The sequence below is a fragment of the Pristiophorus japonicus genome, chromosome 9, assembly GCF_044704955.1.
Source record: "Pristiophorus japonicus isolate sPriJap1 chromosome 9, sPriJap1.hap1, whole genome shotgun sequence".
NCBI classification, from domain to species: Eukaryota; Metazoa; Chordata; class Chondrichthyes; family Pristiophoridae; genus Pristiophorus; species Pristiophorus japonicus.
In genome coordinates this window covers 37,341,499-37,358,137 of record NC_091985.1, presented here as the reverse complement: position 1 = coordinate 37,358,137, position 16,639 = coordinate 37,341,499, and the positions used below count along the sequence as shown (strand labels likewise).

Sequence of the window (16,639 nt, the reverse complement as noted above, 5' to 3'; positions counted from 1 at the left end):
CTATCGCCCAGGCTTGCATGTCCATACAGAAAAGCAGATATCGCAATAAAACAGGAACTCCACAGCAAATATTGTGTACAAAATTGTATCAACGGCTGGCAGAACTGCACATGGCAGGGCCTACTCGAGTGTGTCTGCAAGACGAGGAGCGGCGCAAATCTGAGCTCAACGTGTTGGCGTTGCGGCGGCAATCACCGACCCCATCAGTGCCGTCTCAGGCAGTATGTATGCAGAGGGTGTGCAAAGACAGGGCATCTTCAGCGGACGTGTGCACAGCAGAGCATGCAAGCTGCGACACAGCGTGTGGACGATAATCCACGCGGAGGAGGCAGTGTATAGCGTACGTGCGTTCCTAACAAAGATTCAACTGATAATGGAGGTAAAATTAAATGGCGTACCGGTATCCGTGGAATTAGGTGCGAGTCAATAGATAATGAGCCAGAGGACTTTCGAAAAGCTGTGGGAGACCAAAGCAGAGAGACCCAAACTGAGTCCGATAAATGTGAAGTTACATACCTCCACCAAAGAGCTCATACCAGTGATCGGTAGTGCAAGCCATAAGAGTGTTGTACAAGGGACCGATTCATGATCTACCAGTATGGATTATCCTGGGCAATGGCCCATTGTTATTCGGCAGAAGTTGGCTCGAGAAAATAAAATGGAAATGGTACGATATCAAAGCTTCATCAGCGGATGATGTGTACTCAACAGCTGAGCAAATTTCCCTCACTGTTTGAACCAGGAATTGGCAGCTTCAAGGGAGCCAAGGTGTAGATTCACCTGGGCCCAGACACAAAGTCCATCCATCACAAAACCAGGACGGTCCCGCACATGAGAAAAGGTTGAGCTCGAATTGGACAGGCTACAACGCAAGGGGGTCATCTCACCGGTTGTTCTCGGAACATAAAGGTATCAATACCAACGCGCTGTCCTGCAGCCAGAGGTGGGCGCTGACATTATCTGCCTATGATTGTCATTTGCCATAGACTAGGCACAGACAACTGCGCTGCTGCATTGAGCCGGTTACCATTGCCCACACCGGAGATGGAAACGGCAATGCCCGCAGAGCTACTCATGGTCATGGATGCCTTTGAGTGTGAAGGGTCGCCTGTCACTGCTAAATAAGTTAAGACCTGGACCAGCCCATCAGTTGTAAAACGTTCGGTTCTCAACAGGGACTGGTTAACCATCCCCAAGGAAATGGGTGATGAAACCAAACCTTACAGCCGTCGCAAAGATGAGCTTTCCATCCCGTCCGACTGTTTACTGTGGCGAGATTTGTACGGAAGTTATGTAGTACGCATCCCAGTATTGTCATGATGAAGGCAATCGCCAGGTCCCATGTTTGGTGGCCTGGCATTGACGTGGGCTTAGTCATGTGTGCATGAGTGCAGCACTTGCATGCAGTTAAGCAATGCCCCAAAGGAAGCTCCGCTCAGTCTGTGGTCATGGCCATCCAAACCATGGTCTAGAATCCACATAGACTTTGCTGGCCCCTTCATTGGTAAAATGTTTTTTGTGGTGGTGGATGCATACTCCAAATGGATAGAATGTGTGATCATGTCATCCATCACTTCCATTGCCACCATTGAGAACCTGAGAGCCATGTTTGCCACATATGCTCTGCCAGACATCATTGTCAGCGACAACAGACCATGTTTCATGAGCCTGGAGTTTCAAGAGTGCATAAAACACGTGAGGTCATCCCCGTTCAAACCTGTAGCCAATGGTCAAGCGGAACAGGCAGTTCAAACACCATCTCACAGCCTGAAATGTGTAACTCACGGTTCCTTAGACATGCGTGTCACGCATACTGCTCAGTTACAGGACAAGGTCACACACGCTTATGGGGGTCTCCGCTGTGGAACTATTGATGGAGAAGCCTCAACAATTGCCTATCCACTGTCAACCCTTTAAGTATCATTTGCCAGTCTATCCTTGCCAATTCACGTCTCATACCATTAAAGTTTCCTCATGTTCAGAACCCTAGTCTCTGAACTAACTGTCACTCTCCATCTTAAGAATTCTACCATATTATGGTCACTCTTCCCCAGGGGGCCTCACAAGATTGCTAATTAGTCCTCTCTCATTACACATCACCCAGTCTAGGATGGCCAGCTCTTTAGTTGGTTTATCAACATATTGATCCAGAAAGCCATCCCTAATACACTCCAGGAAATCTACCTCCACCACATTGCTACCAACTTGGTTAACCCCATCTCTACGAAGATTAAAGTCGCCCATGATAACTGCTGTACCTTTATTGCACACATCCCTAATTTCTTGTTTTGATGCTGTCCCCACCCTCACTATTACCATTTGGTGGTCTGTACACAACTCCCACTAGCAGTTTCTGCCCTTTGGTATTCCGCAGCTCTACCCATACAGATTCCACATCATCTAAGCTAATGTCCTTTCTTACTATTGTGTTAATTTCCTCTTTAACCAGCAACACTACCCCATCTTTTCCTTCCTGAATGTTGAATACCCCTGGATGTTGAGTTCCAAGCCTTGGTCACCCTGGAGCCATGTCTCCATCATCCCAATTATATCAATCATTAGCAGCTGCTATTTGGACCCTAAGCTGTGGAATGCCCTCCCTAAACCTCTCTTTCCTCCTTTAATACGCTCCTTAAAAATTACCTCTGAACAAGGTCATCTGCCTTAATTTCTTCTTGTGACTCTGCCAAATTTATCTGCTTTGACTTGTAATACTTGGGATGTTTTACTATGTTAAAGGCACTATATAAAAAAATATAATCTTTTGAAAAAAATTCAGTTCATTGAGTTTATATCCACTGGTTCCCGATTTAAAAATCAGTAGAAACAATCTTTCCCTCAAAACTTATCTTAACCCACTATTAGACATTACCTCAATTTTCTCCAAGTCTCATAGCAGCAAAAGGGAATGGAAATTTGAATCACAGTGCTCTTCATAGAAAAAAAGAGTTTTGTGTTGAAATTGCTGAATACAATGGTTTCCCCAATGCATTCTGCTCTGTCAAACCAACTTCTGTGGCAGTAGCAAAAACAGGAAACGATGGAAATACACATCAGTAAATATCTGTAAAACTAGTCAATTTTTTGAAGAGTCAAGCTAGAAACATAGAAAATAGGTGCAGGAGTAGGCCATTCGAGCCTGCACCACCATTCAATAAGATCATAGCTGATCATTCCCTCAGTACCCCTTTCCTGCTTTCTCTCCATACCCTTTGATCCCCTTAGCCATATCTAACTCCCTCTTGAATATATCCAATGAACTGGCATCAACAACTCTCTGCGGCAGGGAATTCCACAGGTTAACAACTCTGAGTAAAGAAGTTTCTCCTCATCTCAGTCCTAAATGGCCTACCCCTTATCCTAAGACTCTGTCCCCTGGTTCTGGACTTCCCCAATATCATTAAATATTAACTCATCCTCTACAACTGTTGACTGATCTTTTTCTAGCATTTTCTGCTTTGGTTTCAGATTTCCAGCATTTGCATTTTACTCCTCAGAAGCAGCAAGCACTCAGTTGTGGACTTGAAGTTATGCCAGCAAACCAGTTGCAATCTCTACCTCCCCTCAACCAAAGTGATGGATCCTTTTTGGAGGAGATGACTAAATTAGACAGTGAAATATTCAGAATCACTTTATTGGAAACAATATAAAGTACAATAGAGTAAAAGGATATTTCATCTGAAACAGGGAAAAAGAAAAAATAGCTTATAATAATGGCTGACAATTTGAGCAATTTAATTCACGATCTTTGTCATGCCACAAAAACAAATTCACATTTTCAAGCAAAATAGCTACATTTCTGGCAAAGAGTTTGCACCATAATGTCTTGATCAACTAAAGTACAGTATCCCATATTATCTTTAGCTGACCTCTTCCTCTATTCTGAATGGTGAGGCAGTCTTTCAAGAGATCTCACATTATAGAGGAAAACCTGTGAATAAGTGGAAGCAAGCTCGAGCGGATTCACTCCGTGGTTCAGAGTCCTGACCTCAGCTTTAAGTACATCTGGATTCAGTAAGAATGAGTGCTTATCCCAAAATAAAGGACCAACTCAACATTCTCAGGAGGCAAGAGCCAGTAATCGAGCTTGTGTACACTCTAGCAACAAGCTATTGGATAAACCTAAAATATTTACTGCATTTTGTTGATAAGCTAGTAATTTCTATGGTGGTCAAAGACTTCCTGAGTAGTTAAATCCAAAGTCATTTTCTTTGGCTTTAAATTTTGAAGTGAAGTAGAAGAGGGTTTCATTGCTAGTTTGAGCTATCTATACTTTGAACACATTATTCTTACTGTGTAGAGAACTTTATTTATGCAATGAAAGTCTCAATTTCATTATATTTAACAGAACAAAATCAGTCTGTACATTTTTTTTGGGGGGGGGGGGGGGTGGAGGAAAGAGGGGGAAGGTGGAGAGAACAAGGACAAGAGACTCTGTACTTGAGCACACAAAGCTGTGCCCTGCAGGTAACAATGGAATTTTATACAACTTCTATATGTCTTTAACATAGTAAATCCTCCCAAGGTGCTTAACTTATTAGATTTAACATCTAGTAAGTTCACTACCAGAGAAAAATAAACCTCATGATTCCCAGGTGCACTTCATTGCTATGTCATAGTGCTAACCTTCCAGACCTGCATAACAACATTGGTTACACTAGTTGTGCACCACTTTTTACAAAATTTACCCAAAAGGTTTCAGTTTGTGTCTTTATCAGATAACAGTTAATTTCTGAATTTCCTTTAGCAATCATCTCTCTGTTGCATTACTGACATTCACAGCAAACATAGGAACAGGAGGTGGTCATACAAGCCCCTCAAGCCTGTCTCATCATTCTATTATATAATGGCTGATCTGTACCTCACCACCATTTACAGGTCATTGCTCCACACCCCCATAAAGCCTGATCTAATAAATTATCTCAGTCTTGAAAATTTCAACTGACCCAGCAGCCACAGCCTACTTTTGGGGAGTTACAGATTTCCACTAATGTGTGTGGGAAAAGTCCTTCCAAACTTCACTCCTAACTGGCATAGCTCTAATATTATGCACCCTTGAACTGGATTCCCTCACTGGAGGAATTTTCAGCACTAATGAGAAGCACAATGGAACATTTCCATATGCATTGCAATTCAATCAAAGCAAAAATACACTGAGAATTGGTAGGTTCCTTTGAGTGAGCATTTACTTTTCATGGTTTCAACTCACCAAATCTACCCAAGAATCAACTATTAGTTTCAAAATCATACTGTGCTATTCACTTTGCTCCAATGAGGGCAAACAAACAAATATTTGTCATATTTGTTTAAATTAATAAAACATTGTAATCACAGTAAATAAAAACTTACGATGGCGACTTTTGAAGGGACCCTGTCAAATCCAAAACTTCTGCTTCCACTTGGAAAGATGTTACAGGTAGGGTTTCTGATGTTTTTAAAAATATTCAGTGCTGATTTTAATCATTTTTCAGTTGTACTAAACCCAGGTGTTAACTTGTGCTTTGCATTTCTCTTTCATTTAAAAAAAGTTAAAAATTCAGAGTAAAACAGGGTGCGATAGAAGAATGTAGCATATTATTTCATCCCTGATTGGGTTGCTTCTGTACCAGATACTACAATACAAGTGAAACTTTAATTTAGAGAAAGCATTTTTTTTTCTCATTTCCCACCCTAACCTATCAATTCCTTTTGGAGTAAAGCACTCTACACTCAAACAAGTACTGATGAACGACCTTGATGAACAGTGATGCTTCCTGTAATGGAATAGCCAATTAAAATAGGTTACTGACTTTCATTTTAATTAGATTCATATAGCAATATTTACTACTATAAATCTTGCTTTATTCATTTAACCCAATAAGGTCCCTCAATTGGGTATAAAAAAAGACTGTAAAATGGATCCTTTCTATTTGTCCTATTCTGTCCTTCCTGTTCACTAAATATTAAATATTTGTATTGAAGAACAATGCTGTTTATTTTTCCACATTAACTCAATTAAAGCACACCTATCTCGCATGTTTTTCTTTTGCTCTGTAACCTTATGAACATACAACTGTTAGTTTGATTTTTGTATTTCCACATGATAATTTAAAATATTTTCCTTTGTTCATTAATGACACAGTAGACTACTATAAAATACTGCTCAATACTCATTTTTTCTAAAATTAGCAAAGGAAAATACACTTAATTATTTAAATGTACATAATAAAGTAGTCAGCAAAATGTTTTCTGCTGAAAGTTTTTGGAAATTCACATGGAATTGTGATAATGTCCCAGCAGCTCAAGAGTTGAGGGTTCCCAGTTTCGATCAGACTTGTATTGCCATTTTATCTCAAACCTTCTCAAAAAAAAGAGAATGTGTGTGGCCAAATGCACCATGTGGGAAGGTACAAAACCAGAGACTAGAAAAGTCCTACCCATAATCAGTGATCATGCCAAATTAGCTGTGCTCAGTTATGGCAGAAACACCATGATTGGCTTCAGTGTCCTTAAGTGGGAAGGGACAAGGAAGAATGGTCAGTGTTTTCACTTGCAATTTAGTGATCCTGCTAGAATTGGGCTGATTGGAGATAATGTTTCAGATAGGATGGGATCAGATAGAACTTGGCTGTCTATTTGACCATGGGCAGGGAAGAGAGAGACAGATAACACTAGCTATCCAGGCTCACATGGCTATTTTGATGAAGTTCCAATCAGCTGCTAGTGCCCATAGAACTGGATCTAGCGTGAATCACAGGGGTTTAAAAAAGGGAAAACTGAAATGGGCCATTTGGTTGATCGGGACCAAACTACTGGAGCATCTGGAAGGAACTGTTAAATCAAAACATGTCTGCCTTACACTCCATACTATTGTAAAGTCACGTAGGAGCAATTGGCATATACACTATTGGGAAACTGAAAAAGGAAAAAATAAAGCATAAAATATATACAGAATCTTTAAACAGCCTGTCAGGAAGAATGTTTAAAGAAAAAAAGCAGCACAGAACTGTTTTGAACCTGAGAACAGTCAAAGACTCATAGTTTCAATTAGTCACCTTCGACAGCCATGGGAATTTAAAATATTGACAAAAAATGGAGATGGAATTTGAACATTGCACCAAGCTCTGTATTCATAATGCTGAGCAGGGGCTGGCTTGAGATCAGAATATTCTCAAGAAAACGGGAATGGGACCGACAAAGATTCACTATTCAGCCACGAGTATTAAATAGTGAAAAAGATTTAAACAAAAAAAACCCTACAAAAATCAAGATTTTATCTTTAAACCTTTTGACGATCAGAGTAATTTATACAAAAATCATCAAAAATGAGTATTTAATCACGTGTGTGTTCTTAAACAATACCCAAAAACCTGAACGTTGATTACAAGAGGCCAGAACATTGACTAAATTTTATTTTTAGGGGTGGTGGGGCATAAAAGCGAAAAGTAGTAAGTATAATTTAAATCTTCATGATCTCCTTCAAGGAAAGATGCAAAGGTTAAGGATATGCCAGTTCTACCTTCCTCCTTCCCTTCAGATCTGAAGAACCAAGCTGGCCGCAGAAATGTTGTCACCGCCACCCACAGTCTGATAGACCTCAGTACATACCAGCACTGGAGCAACACAGATCTCATAGTCATACTCCTCCCAGCAAGAAACGGGTCGATTTTCTTTGAGTGGGATTTTCTTACTCCCTTGTACGCGGCTCACAGAAAAGGAATCATCCATGATCAACTTGGCTTTGCTGGGGTCAATATTCGGCGAGCCACAAACATGGCGATTTGCAGTCAATGAAGCTTTGGCAGTTGCTGACATGGTGTTTCTCCAAGAGGACCCTTTGGCAATGATGATTGCTTGGAAAGCAAGAGTATGAACATGCAGCCGTGTCAGCCTGCGTTGTGCGCTTGTTATTTCCTGAGAATTTAAGATGCGATAAACTTCCCGCATTTGATCGAGTATACTCGCTACTCTTGGGTACGGATCAGACAGGACGGTGATGTTGGCCCCCTTTAACATGCTAAGCAGGTTGGGCAACTCCTGTTCGTTCATCCCTAGAGAATCTGCATGAGTGATGATGTAAGTAAAAAGATTGCTCAGAAGACGGTTGTCCACAAAAGAGGCCATTTCAAAATGAATTCCAGTGGTGCTGTCAACTGATAACATGAGATCCTGGAGCAATCTTATCCGTCCCTCAAGTTGACCTGTCAGCAAAAGAATTCAACTGTCAGCCACAATATAATGAATATTTCTGGGATCTGGGAACTGCAACAGTTACATGTGATTAATAGGTGGCACGGTTTTCACTGTCTGCAACAAATGAAGCAAAGCTATGCCAACTTTATCTCAACCAATCAAATCTGAAATGCAAGCATCTCACCAAAAGAATAAACCAAAGCAGAAAAATTAAACTTTGACCAAAATATTGTGCATTATATTGAAATTGAGTTAATTCCCCAATTACAATTTATTTTGCTTTGACAAACTAAATACGCCACTTCCAAATGTTTTAATAAAAATAAAGGCCACTTTTACTTTCCTTCGGCAGTCAACACATGATAAATGTGGCCAAAAATTGAAGCAACTGAACCTTCACATCTACACCAGCTCCCCTAATGTGAGGATAGAATTATTCAGCTCGGGAGCATCTTTGAAGATAACTTTGAAGTCATCTTCAAAGTTGCTCCCAAGCTAGTTAATCTTCTCCCTTACTCTTGAGTAATTCACCTAGATGATCCCTCAATTAGTCTCCATTCCTCCCTCGAAGACAACCAAGACTGGCAAGTGTGATCAGAGATATTTTTTTTTAAAAAGAATCCTCAAACATAATGTAGTACGACCAACAGTAGCAGAAACCACGCACACACATTACCACCAGTGCACAGGTTCCAATTAATATATTCATACCATGTGCAAACCTGGGCATGCATGCAACAGTTGCAATTTCATATACAATGTTTAACTGCAACTTGTAGACCCATATAGGAGATTGGCAAACGAGCCATTTAGTGCATTTTACTGCTAACTGTCAACAACAAAATGCCACTTAGAAATTACAGCTTCAGGAACCTTCATTCATATAAAAAGCTTCAGGTCATCTAAATTTAAGTTTGTGTTACTCATCTTTTTCCACAAATTATTCGTTAAACACATCCATGCTAAAATTGTCAGCTAGTCCCTTTCATAAAGTGCTTGAACTCTGGCCTTTTTCACATTTCACTCCTTTAAAAAAAAAACAAATGTCTTGTCCCTTTTGAAAACACTTTTTGCTTTTGCACTTTTCCTTCAGTTGACAGTGGTGAGCCTATTGAGTCAGTCAGTGCCATAACATAACATAATAGGAGCAGGAGTAGGCCATACGGCCCCTCGAATCTGCTCCGCCATTTAATATGATCATGGCTGATCCGATCATGGACTCAGGTCCACTTCCCTTCCCGCTCCCATAATTCCTTATCAGTTAAGAAACTATCTATCTCTGTCTTAAATTTATTCAATGTCCCAGCTTCCACCTCTGAGCCAGCAAATTCCACAGATTTACAACCCTCAGAAGAAATTTCTCCTCATCTGTTTTAAATGGGCAGCCCCTTATTCTAAGATTATGCCCCCTAGTTCTAGTCTCCCCCATCACTGGAAACATCCTCGCTGCATCCACCTTGTCAAGTCCCCTCATAATCTTACATGTTTTAATAAGATCACCTCTCATTCTTCTGAATTCCAATGAGTAGAGGTCCAACCTCCTCAACCTTTCCTCACAAGTCAACCCCCTCATCTCCAGAATCAACCAAGTGAACCTTCTCTGAACTACCTGCAAAGCAAGTATATCCTTTTGTAAATATGGAAACCAAAACTGTATGCCGTATTCCAGGTGTGGCCTCACCAATACCCTGTATAACTGTAGCAAGACTTTCCTGTTTTTATACTCCATCCCCTTTGCAATAAAGGCCAAGATTCCTTTGGCCTTCCTGATCACTTGCTGTACCTGCATACTATCCTTTTGTGTTTCATGCATAAGTACCCCCAGGTCCCACTGTACTGCAGCACTTTATTATTTAAATAGAGAATTGTGAACCTGTGGAATTCTCTACCACAGAAAGTTGTTCAGGCCAGTTCGTTAGATATATTCAAAAGGGAGTTAGATGTGGTCCTTACGGCTAAAGGGATCAAGGGGTATGGAGAGAAAGAAGGAATGGGGTACTGAAGTTGCATGATCAGCCATGATCATATTGAATGGTAGTGCAGGCTCGAAGGGCCGAATGACCTACTCCTGCACCTACTTTATATGTTTCTAAGTCTTGTTCTTGTGTTCGGGTACTACAACAATTTGTATTTATATAGCACCTTTAACAGTGAAACATCCCAAGGTGCTTCACAGGAGTATTGAGAATACGTGTTGAGGAATAAGCATGTCTTTTTCACTGCTCAGCATTTTATGTAACATATCTAGAAGTTACTTAATAGAACACATAAGCTGATTATTTGTTAGTAATGAAGATGTTTCATAACATGGCTTGCGATATACTGAATTGGATACGGTTAAAGTTGAAAACTTCAATGAAAGGTTGCATTTCTAAATCAGACGATTATGGCTCACTGAATCATGTTGCTTAGGCTTTAAACTTATGATGCACACTGTGTTGCTTTTCACATGTAATCAATACTAAAGAACGTGTTAGTAATTAGTAGAATTATATTAGATAAAAGCCTATTGCCCTATTAAGTGAGCAATATTTAATTTGAAAGTCTTTACCACATCTCCCTTTTGTCACAGAACTCCAATACAAAACTCTATAGCTTCATGGTACTCAACAGAAGGGAATACTACAGAATGTTGTACTTATATTACATCATTGCTGCATGAGGCAGCCCTTCCTCTAGTGACAACGTGCAACATAAACATGGAAACACTGCTGTCTTCAACAGCACAGGGGCCCCCATTAAAAGACAATTTATTTCCCAAATAAATGGCCACTGCCATTAGTGCCAGATATGACACCATCATTTAAAAGCAACATTCTCATCAAGAACTATTTAAAAATGTTGCAAGTCCAAAGATTTTTTGAGGTCAATATGCAACTTCAGTCCAACAAACTAATGTAGCATAATAGATCAATTCATGCACTTACATAATCAAAACAAGTTGGAACTGCAAGTACAACTGGACCTTGTACTTTCAGCATGTTATTTAAGTACAGCTTTAGTTTGCATCTTTGAAAGCACACACAATTAGGCCCTCACCAATATGCATTGCAACTGCATCTTCAGAAAGCAAACAATGAATCCTTTGATAATTTGATCTGAGGGTAAAAGTGTGTGTAAACACAGAAACACAAGTTGTAATAAAGCCTTTTGTACAAGAACATACGACTGGATTTAATACTGAACCAATGATTTTATCAAGTGGTTAAATTCAAATGTACTCAAAAGGCAGCATTAATAGACACTAAAAACTAAAATACTTGAAATCAACTTTGAAATTCTGAACGCTGCACTATGGCTCCTTCTTACCTAGAAAATAATTTTAAATTCATTACAGCCTAGATATACCATAATTATTATCTTGAGACAAGAACATAAGAAATAGTAGCTGGAGTAGGCCATTTGGACCCTCGAGCCTGCTCCACTATTGAAGATCATGGCTGATCTTCTACCTCAACTCCACTATTACTATTCAAAAATGTATCAATCTCAGTCTTGTATAGACATTTTTTTTTTTAATTATAAATTCAGTTTTCAACCCAATGATGTGTCTTTTTTGTGTGCACTAGAGCAGTGTATGGAGCTAGAGTGGAGAAATGTTGGTTTGAAATCCATTATCCCTATGCTCCAGAATTCCTTGATGTGGCTGAGTAGAAAACAGCTGCTATCCCATTGCAAGAGGATATGGGGAAGAACCCAACAGGAGTCACCAGACTGCTGTCGTGCATCTTCTAGTAATTAATGCACGGGGGGGCGGTGGGGAAGGCAGAAATGTAAAATCTCAGTTTCCTCTTCCAGTGATATACTCTGACTGTGGCCAACAGAGACAGCAAGCCTCTAATGCCCAGGTTTGTGCCACTGTTACTCAGCCCACAGGAGATTATTCCTCAGTTCAGTGCCTTCCTATAGTAGAACTGAATTTATGTCCAGCATACCGTAACACCACCCCTTGGTATTCTAATACATTTCATTGTACAAGAAATGGAGGTTCGATCACATACTATATTGGGATCTGGATAAGAACCTTAGTGTGGTAAAGCTGCAAGAAGCTCAGAGGAATAAGCTATGTTGATATTATCATCAAGACCGAGATCAATAGATTTTTGGATATTAAGGGAATCAAGGAATATGGGGATAGTGCAGGAAAGTGGAGTTGAGGTAGAAGATCAGCCATGATCTTATTAAATGGCGGAGCAGGTTTGAGGGGCCAAATAGCCTACTCCTGCTTCTATTTCTTATGTTCTTAATTATGGATCAGTCAAGAATTTGTGTTTCAACCCATTTCTTCACTTCAGTTTCCAACAGCATCAATGCAATTCTAAAATCTTACAGCAGTAGTCTTGTAATCAGAGCTGCAAGGGAGCTGCAGGAACATTCCTCTCTCCCTTCCCTTCCCCTGCAGCCAACTCTCCCCACATTTCCTCTAGTCTTCTTAGTAGACACAGAATATGTCTTGCCATCTTTTTCATGACCTGGGGCAAGGCGTGCTTCTTAGCAGAATCAAAATTCAAATGATCTTTCTGTGAAGGACGATGGGAAGCTATTCTTGCATGAAAGAATGAGATGCAATAAACTGAACAGTCACCCTTTTATCAACCACACAACATTAACAAAGGAGTCATGAGTGTGAGTCACTGGAAATGATTCCTGAAAGTATTTTCTAATCTTAAATCAGATAGCAGCAAGGACAAATCAAAGATCCTTCTGTTAGTGATCTCCATTGACCAATATTAAAAATGTAAAAACAGGAAGATGCATCACAAAGTTGCAGCATTGATGATAGGTAATTTGAAACTTTACCTCTTTTAAAAAAAAACTTAGAATAGGGTTATATAGACACACTGGGAAGGAAAACTTGATAAAGATAAAACTGAAAGGAAAATTGTGACTGGTGTTTTCCCGTTTAATGATATATATTTGCTTATATGTGGAGTATAAATGCAAGAGGGAGAATATTTTAAAACCAGAACAAAAATACTGGGAAACATTCTCTTCTACTTAAGTATATATTGGATTTTCAAATTAAATATATAAAAAATAAAAATGAGAACCACTGCAGTAATAGAGTTTAATTGTATAAAAATCATGAAACAAACTATTTTTGCAAGATGTGTATCTTGATAAGCCCTGTAAACAATTAACAGATATTGAATCACAGCTACAGCTTACGTTTGACTGCATTTTACACTCACCTGGTCTAAAGGGGAAATTATCCATCATTTGAAGCCCACTAACTATCAGGAGAGATGGTTTAAACTGCTGGAGTTGAGTCTGAAAGTCCTCCAGAGACTCTAACATGGGATTGGATGTATCACTATGGACTATGAACCTATGGAATCAAGCAGTGGATTATTTTCAGTAGTTAAAACATGTCAAATTTTACCAAATTAACATTACACTATTATAGAGGGAAAGAGTAGAATTGCTGGACCACATGAAAACATGCTCTACACTGAAACTCATGTTTTAACCATTTGTACTGTCCAAGTGGCAGTTGTGGAACATAAATGAAGCACTTTACAAGCATCCTCAGATAGCTTCATTCCATCTCTGAAGCAAAACACCAAAGTACCTCATACTAATCATGGAGCAGAGAGCGATGAAGATTCAGATCTTCCCTACTCAGTAGTCAACTGACCTACACCAGAAATTCACGAAGTCATCATCACCATAGACAGTCCCTCGGAATCGAGGAAGACTTGCTTCCACTCCTGAAGTGAGTTCTTTGGTGGCTGAACAGTTTAATTCGAGAGCCACAGACTCGGTCACTGGTGGGACAGATAGTAGTTGAGGGAAGGGGTGGGTGGGACTAGTTTGCCTCACGCTCTTTCCGCTGCCTGCACTTGATTTCTGCATGGTCTCGGCGTTGAGACTCTAGCTGCTCAGCGCCCTCCCGGATGCACTTCCTCCACTTAGGGCGGTTTGGGCCAGGGACTCCCAGGTGTCAGTGGGGATGCTGCACTTTATCAGGGAGGCTTTGAGGATGTCCTTGTAGAGTTTCCGCTGCCCACCTTTGGCTCATTTGCCGTGAAGGAACTCAATAGAGCACTTGCTTTGGGAGTCTCGTGTCTGGCATGCGAACTATGTGGCCTGCCCAGCGGAGCTGATCGAGTGTGGTCAGTGCTTCAATGCTGGGGATGTTAGCCTGGATAAGGACACGGATGTGGGTGCGCCTGTCCTCCCAGGGGATTTGTAGGATCTTGCAAACATCGTTGGTGATATTTCTCCAGCAACTTGGTGTCTATGTACATGGTCCATGCCTCTGAGCCATACAGGAGGGCAGGTATTACTACAGCCCTGTAGACATGAGCTTGGTGGCAGTTTTGGGGGCCTGGTCTTGAAACACTCTTCCACAGGCGGCCGAAGGCTGCACTGGAGGCGGTGTTGGATCTCATCGTCTATGCCTGCTCTTGTTGCTAAGAGGCTCCCGAGGTATGGGAAGTGAATCACGGTGTCCAGGGCCGCACCGTAGATCTTGATGACTTGGGGGGGGGGGGGGGGGGGGGGACACCTTTGTCTTACAGATGTTTAGCGCAAGGCCAATTGCTTTCGTACGCCTCAGTAAATACGTCGACTATGTCCTGCAGAGGGAAAAGTAGGGGAATGGCATGCCTTGGTATATCCGACACACCCTTAGTCAGATACAGTAAGCATTGGTGGCAAAATATGACAACAGCAGAGGTGTTAGACCATGAAGATTGTAAAATCAAAGGGGAAAACAGGGAGAAATCTATAATGAAAATCCAAAGAATCTTTATGTAAAATCTGTATGCAAATGTTTTCAGACAGTTTATTTTACTTTCTAAGAGTGGATCTGTAAAATAAATTGGTATGAATTATCATTGTGTAACCTACCTTACAATCATTCTATGAAAACTGAATGAAAGTTTGGTCAATCACTCCATATCAGTTTGCGTAAACTAATAATGTTGTGTTACAAACCTGTTTGCTCTTTTAGACACTAGCTGTCCCCATTTGGAACCAGTTGAATACTCTAGAATTAGGTGAATGTCAGTTTTGTCCACTGGCTTGCTTGTAACTAGAAGGGAGGAAATCAATTATTTGAAGAAATCTAGTATTTATTATGTCATTTTTGATTATAAAGCCCGTAACAAAAATACCAATACTGCAACATTGTTTTTAAATATAAATATATAGTTCTATGCCAGTCAGGTGAAAGATTTAGCAGTTTCATCCATTGTTATCAGTACATAACATAAGAAATAGGAGCCTGCTCCGCTATTTAATATCATGGCTGATCTGATCTTGGCCTCAACTCCACTTCCTGCTCGCTCCGCATAACCCTCGACTCCCTTAAGTATATTCAACTATGCATGTATAATCAGATGTGAGCATCAGTAGCAACAGGTCAAAGGCACTACAGATTTTCCCAATTCCGGTTTCCAGTATCCGTGTGGTTCAGACCTCTGCAACCACAGCATTTTACAATATATTAACCCTCTGCATTGGAGTTTCAATGTACTGCACTATTGCGTTGTAGGACTTAGGGGAAATTATAGACTGACTTATCACGCAAGGCACTGATTGGAATTTGGAGTTGGAGTACATGGAAAGGGAGGGGGAGAAATTAAGAGTGGGATACTACCAATCACTCTTGTGCACCTCCCACTCAGCTATGTGAGGGCATCACTACCACAACCCTGGAAATAAGTCATGTTTCACATCCATCCTCTCAACTGAGGAATGGTATGGACTGCAAGGAGAGCTTTAAAAAATGTATCCTTTTTAAAAAAAAACAAAATAGACAAGAAATGCTGGGACCATATCCTGTTGAATATTTAGTATGAACATTATTAAAATGACACCCCAGACAAACACATTAGAATCACAAGACTGAAACTAGGCAGGTTTGGTAAAAACAAGCACACAGCCACTGTGCCCCTTCCATTATTACCCAATACTCTAAAAAGAAAACGATGGGCAAATTGATGACTATACACGATCTAGGAAGAACACGAACAGCACTAAATTAAATTAAATCTGTTCTGAAAGATCAATACAAATGGGGAGAATTAAGTTTAGATGCACCAAGGAGTTGAGCGCCTTGAGAAAATGATTCAAAAACTTGTTGCAAACTATGGTTTCGAGTGCAAGGTATGTGCTTATCCACATTGGAATAATTTGTGCTCAACCTCTATCTTGATGCAAATAAAAAAAAAATCCCATAACATGCACATCCTACTTATTTGTATTTTTATTAGCAAGTTATTCATATTTTCCCAGAGTTCTCATTTTTCTCTTACTCTATTCCCCAACAAGACAAGACGTTGACCAGTCAACCTCCAGAGTCTGTGCCAACACTGCTACAAAATGTCCGCTAGGAGGCATGCAAGAACAGCTCAGAGTGACTCATCTACCAGTTTTTGCTCCCTCTATATTGGAAGTGCCACATTTCAGCTGTGCAGCATATCCTGACAGCATACATTAGATTGTGGACTGGATGATA

At 40.3% G+C, this 16,639-nt stretch overlaps 1 protein-coding gene across 1 annotated transcript in view; it reads right to left on the bottom strand.

Annotated features, from left to right (window-relative positions):
- Positions 1 to 3,676: 3,676 nt before the first annotated feature.
- adpgk2 (ADP-dependent glucokinase 2) overlaps positions 3,677 to 16,639 on the bottom strand; it is a 34,933-nt gene continuing 21,970 nt past the window's right edge. The window contains exons 4-6 of the mRNA XM_070889286.1: positions 15,115 to 15,211; positions 13,365 to 13,501; positions 3,677 to 8,180 (exon numbers count right to left, since the gene is read on the bottom strand). Of these exons, the coding sequence (XP_070745387.1) occupies positions 7,513 to 8,180; positions 13,365 to 13,501; positions 15,115 to 15,211 (902 nt within the window). The 3' untranslated portion in view covers positions 3,677 to 7,512. The remainder of the gene's footprint in view (positions 8,181 to 13,364; positions 13,502 to 15,114; positions 15,212 to 16,639) is intronic.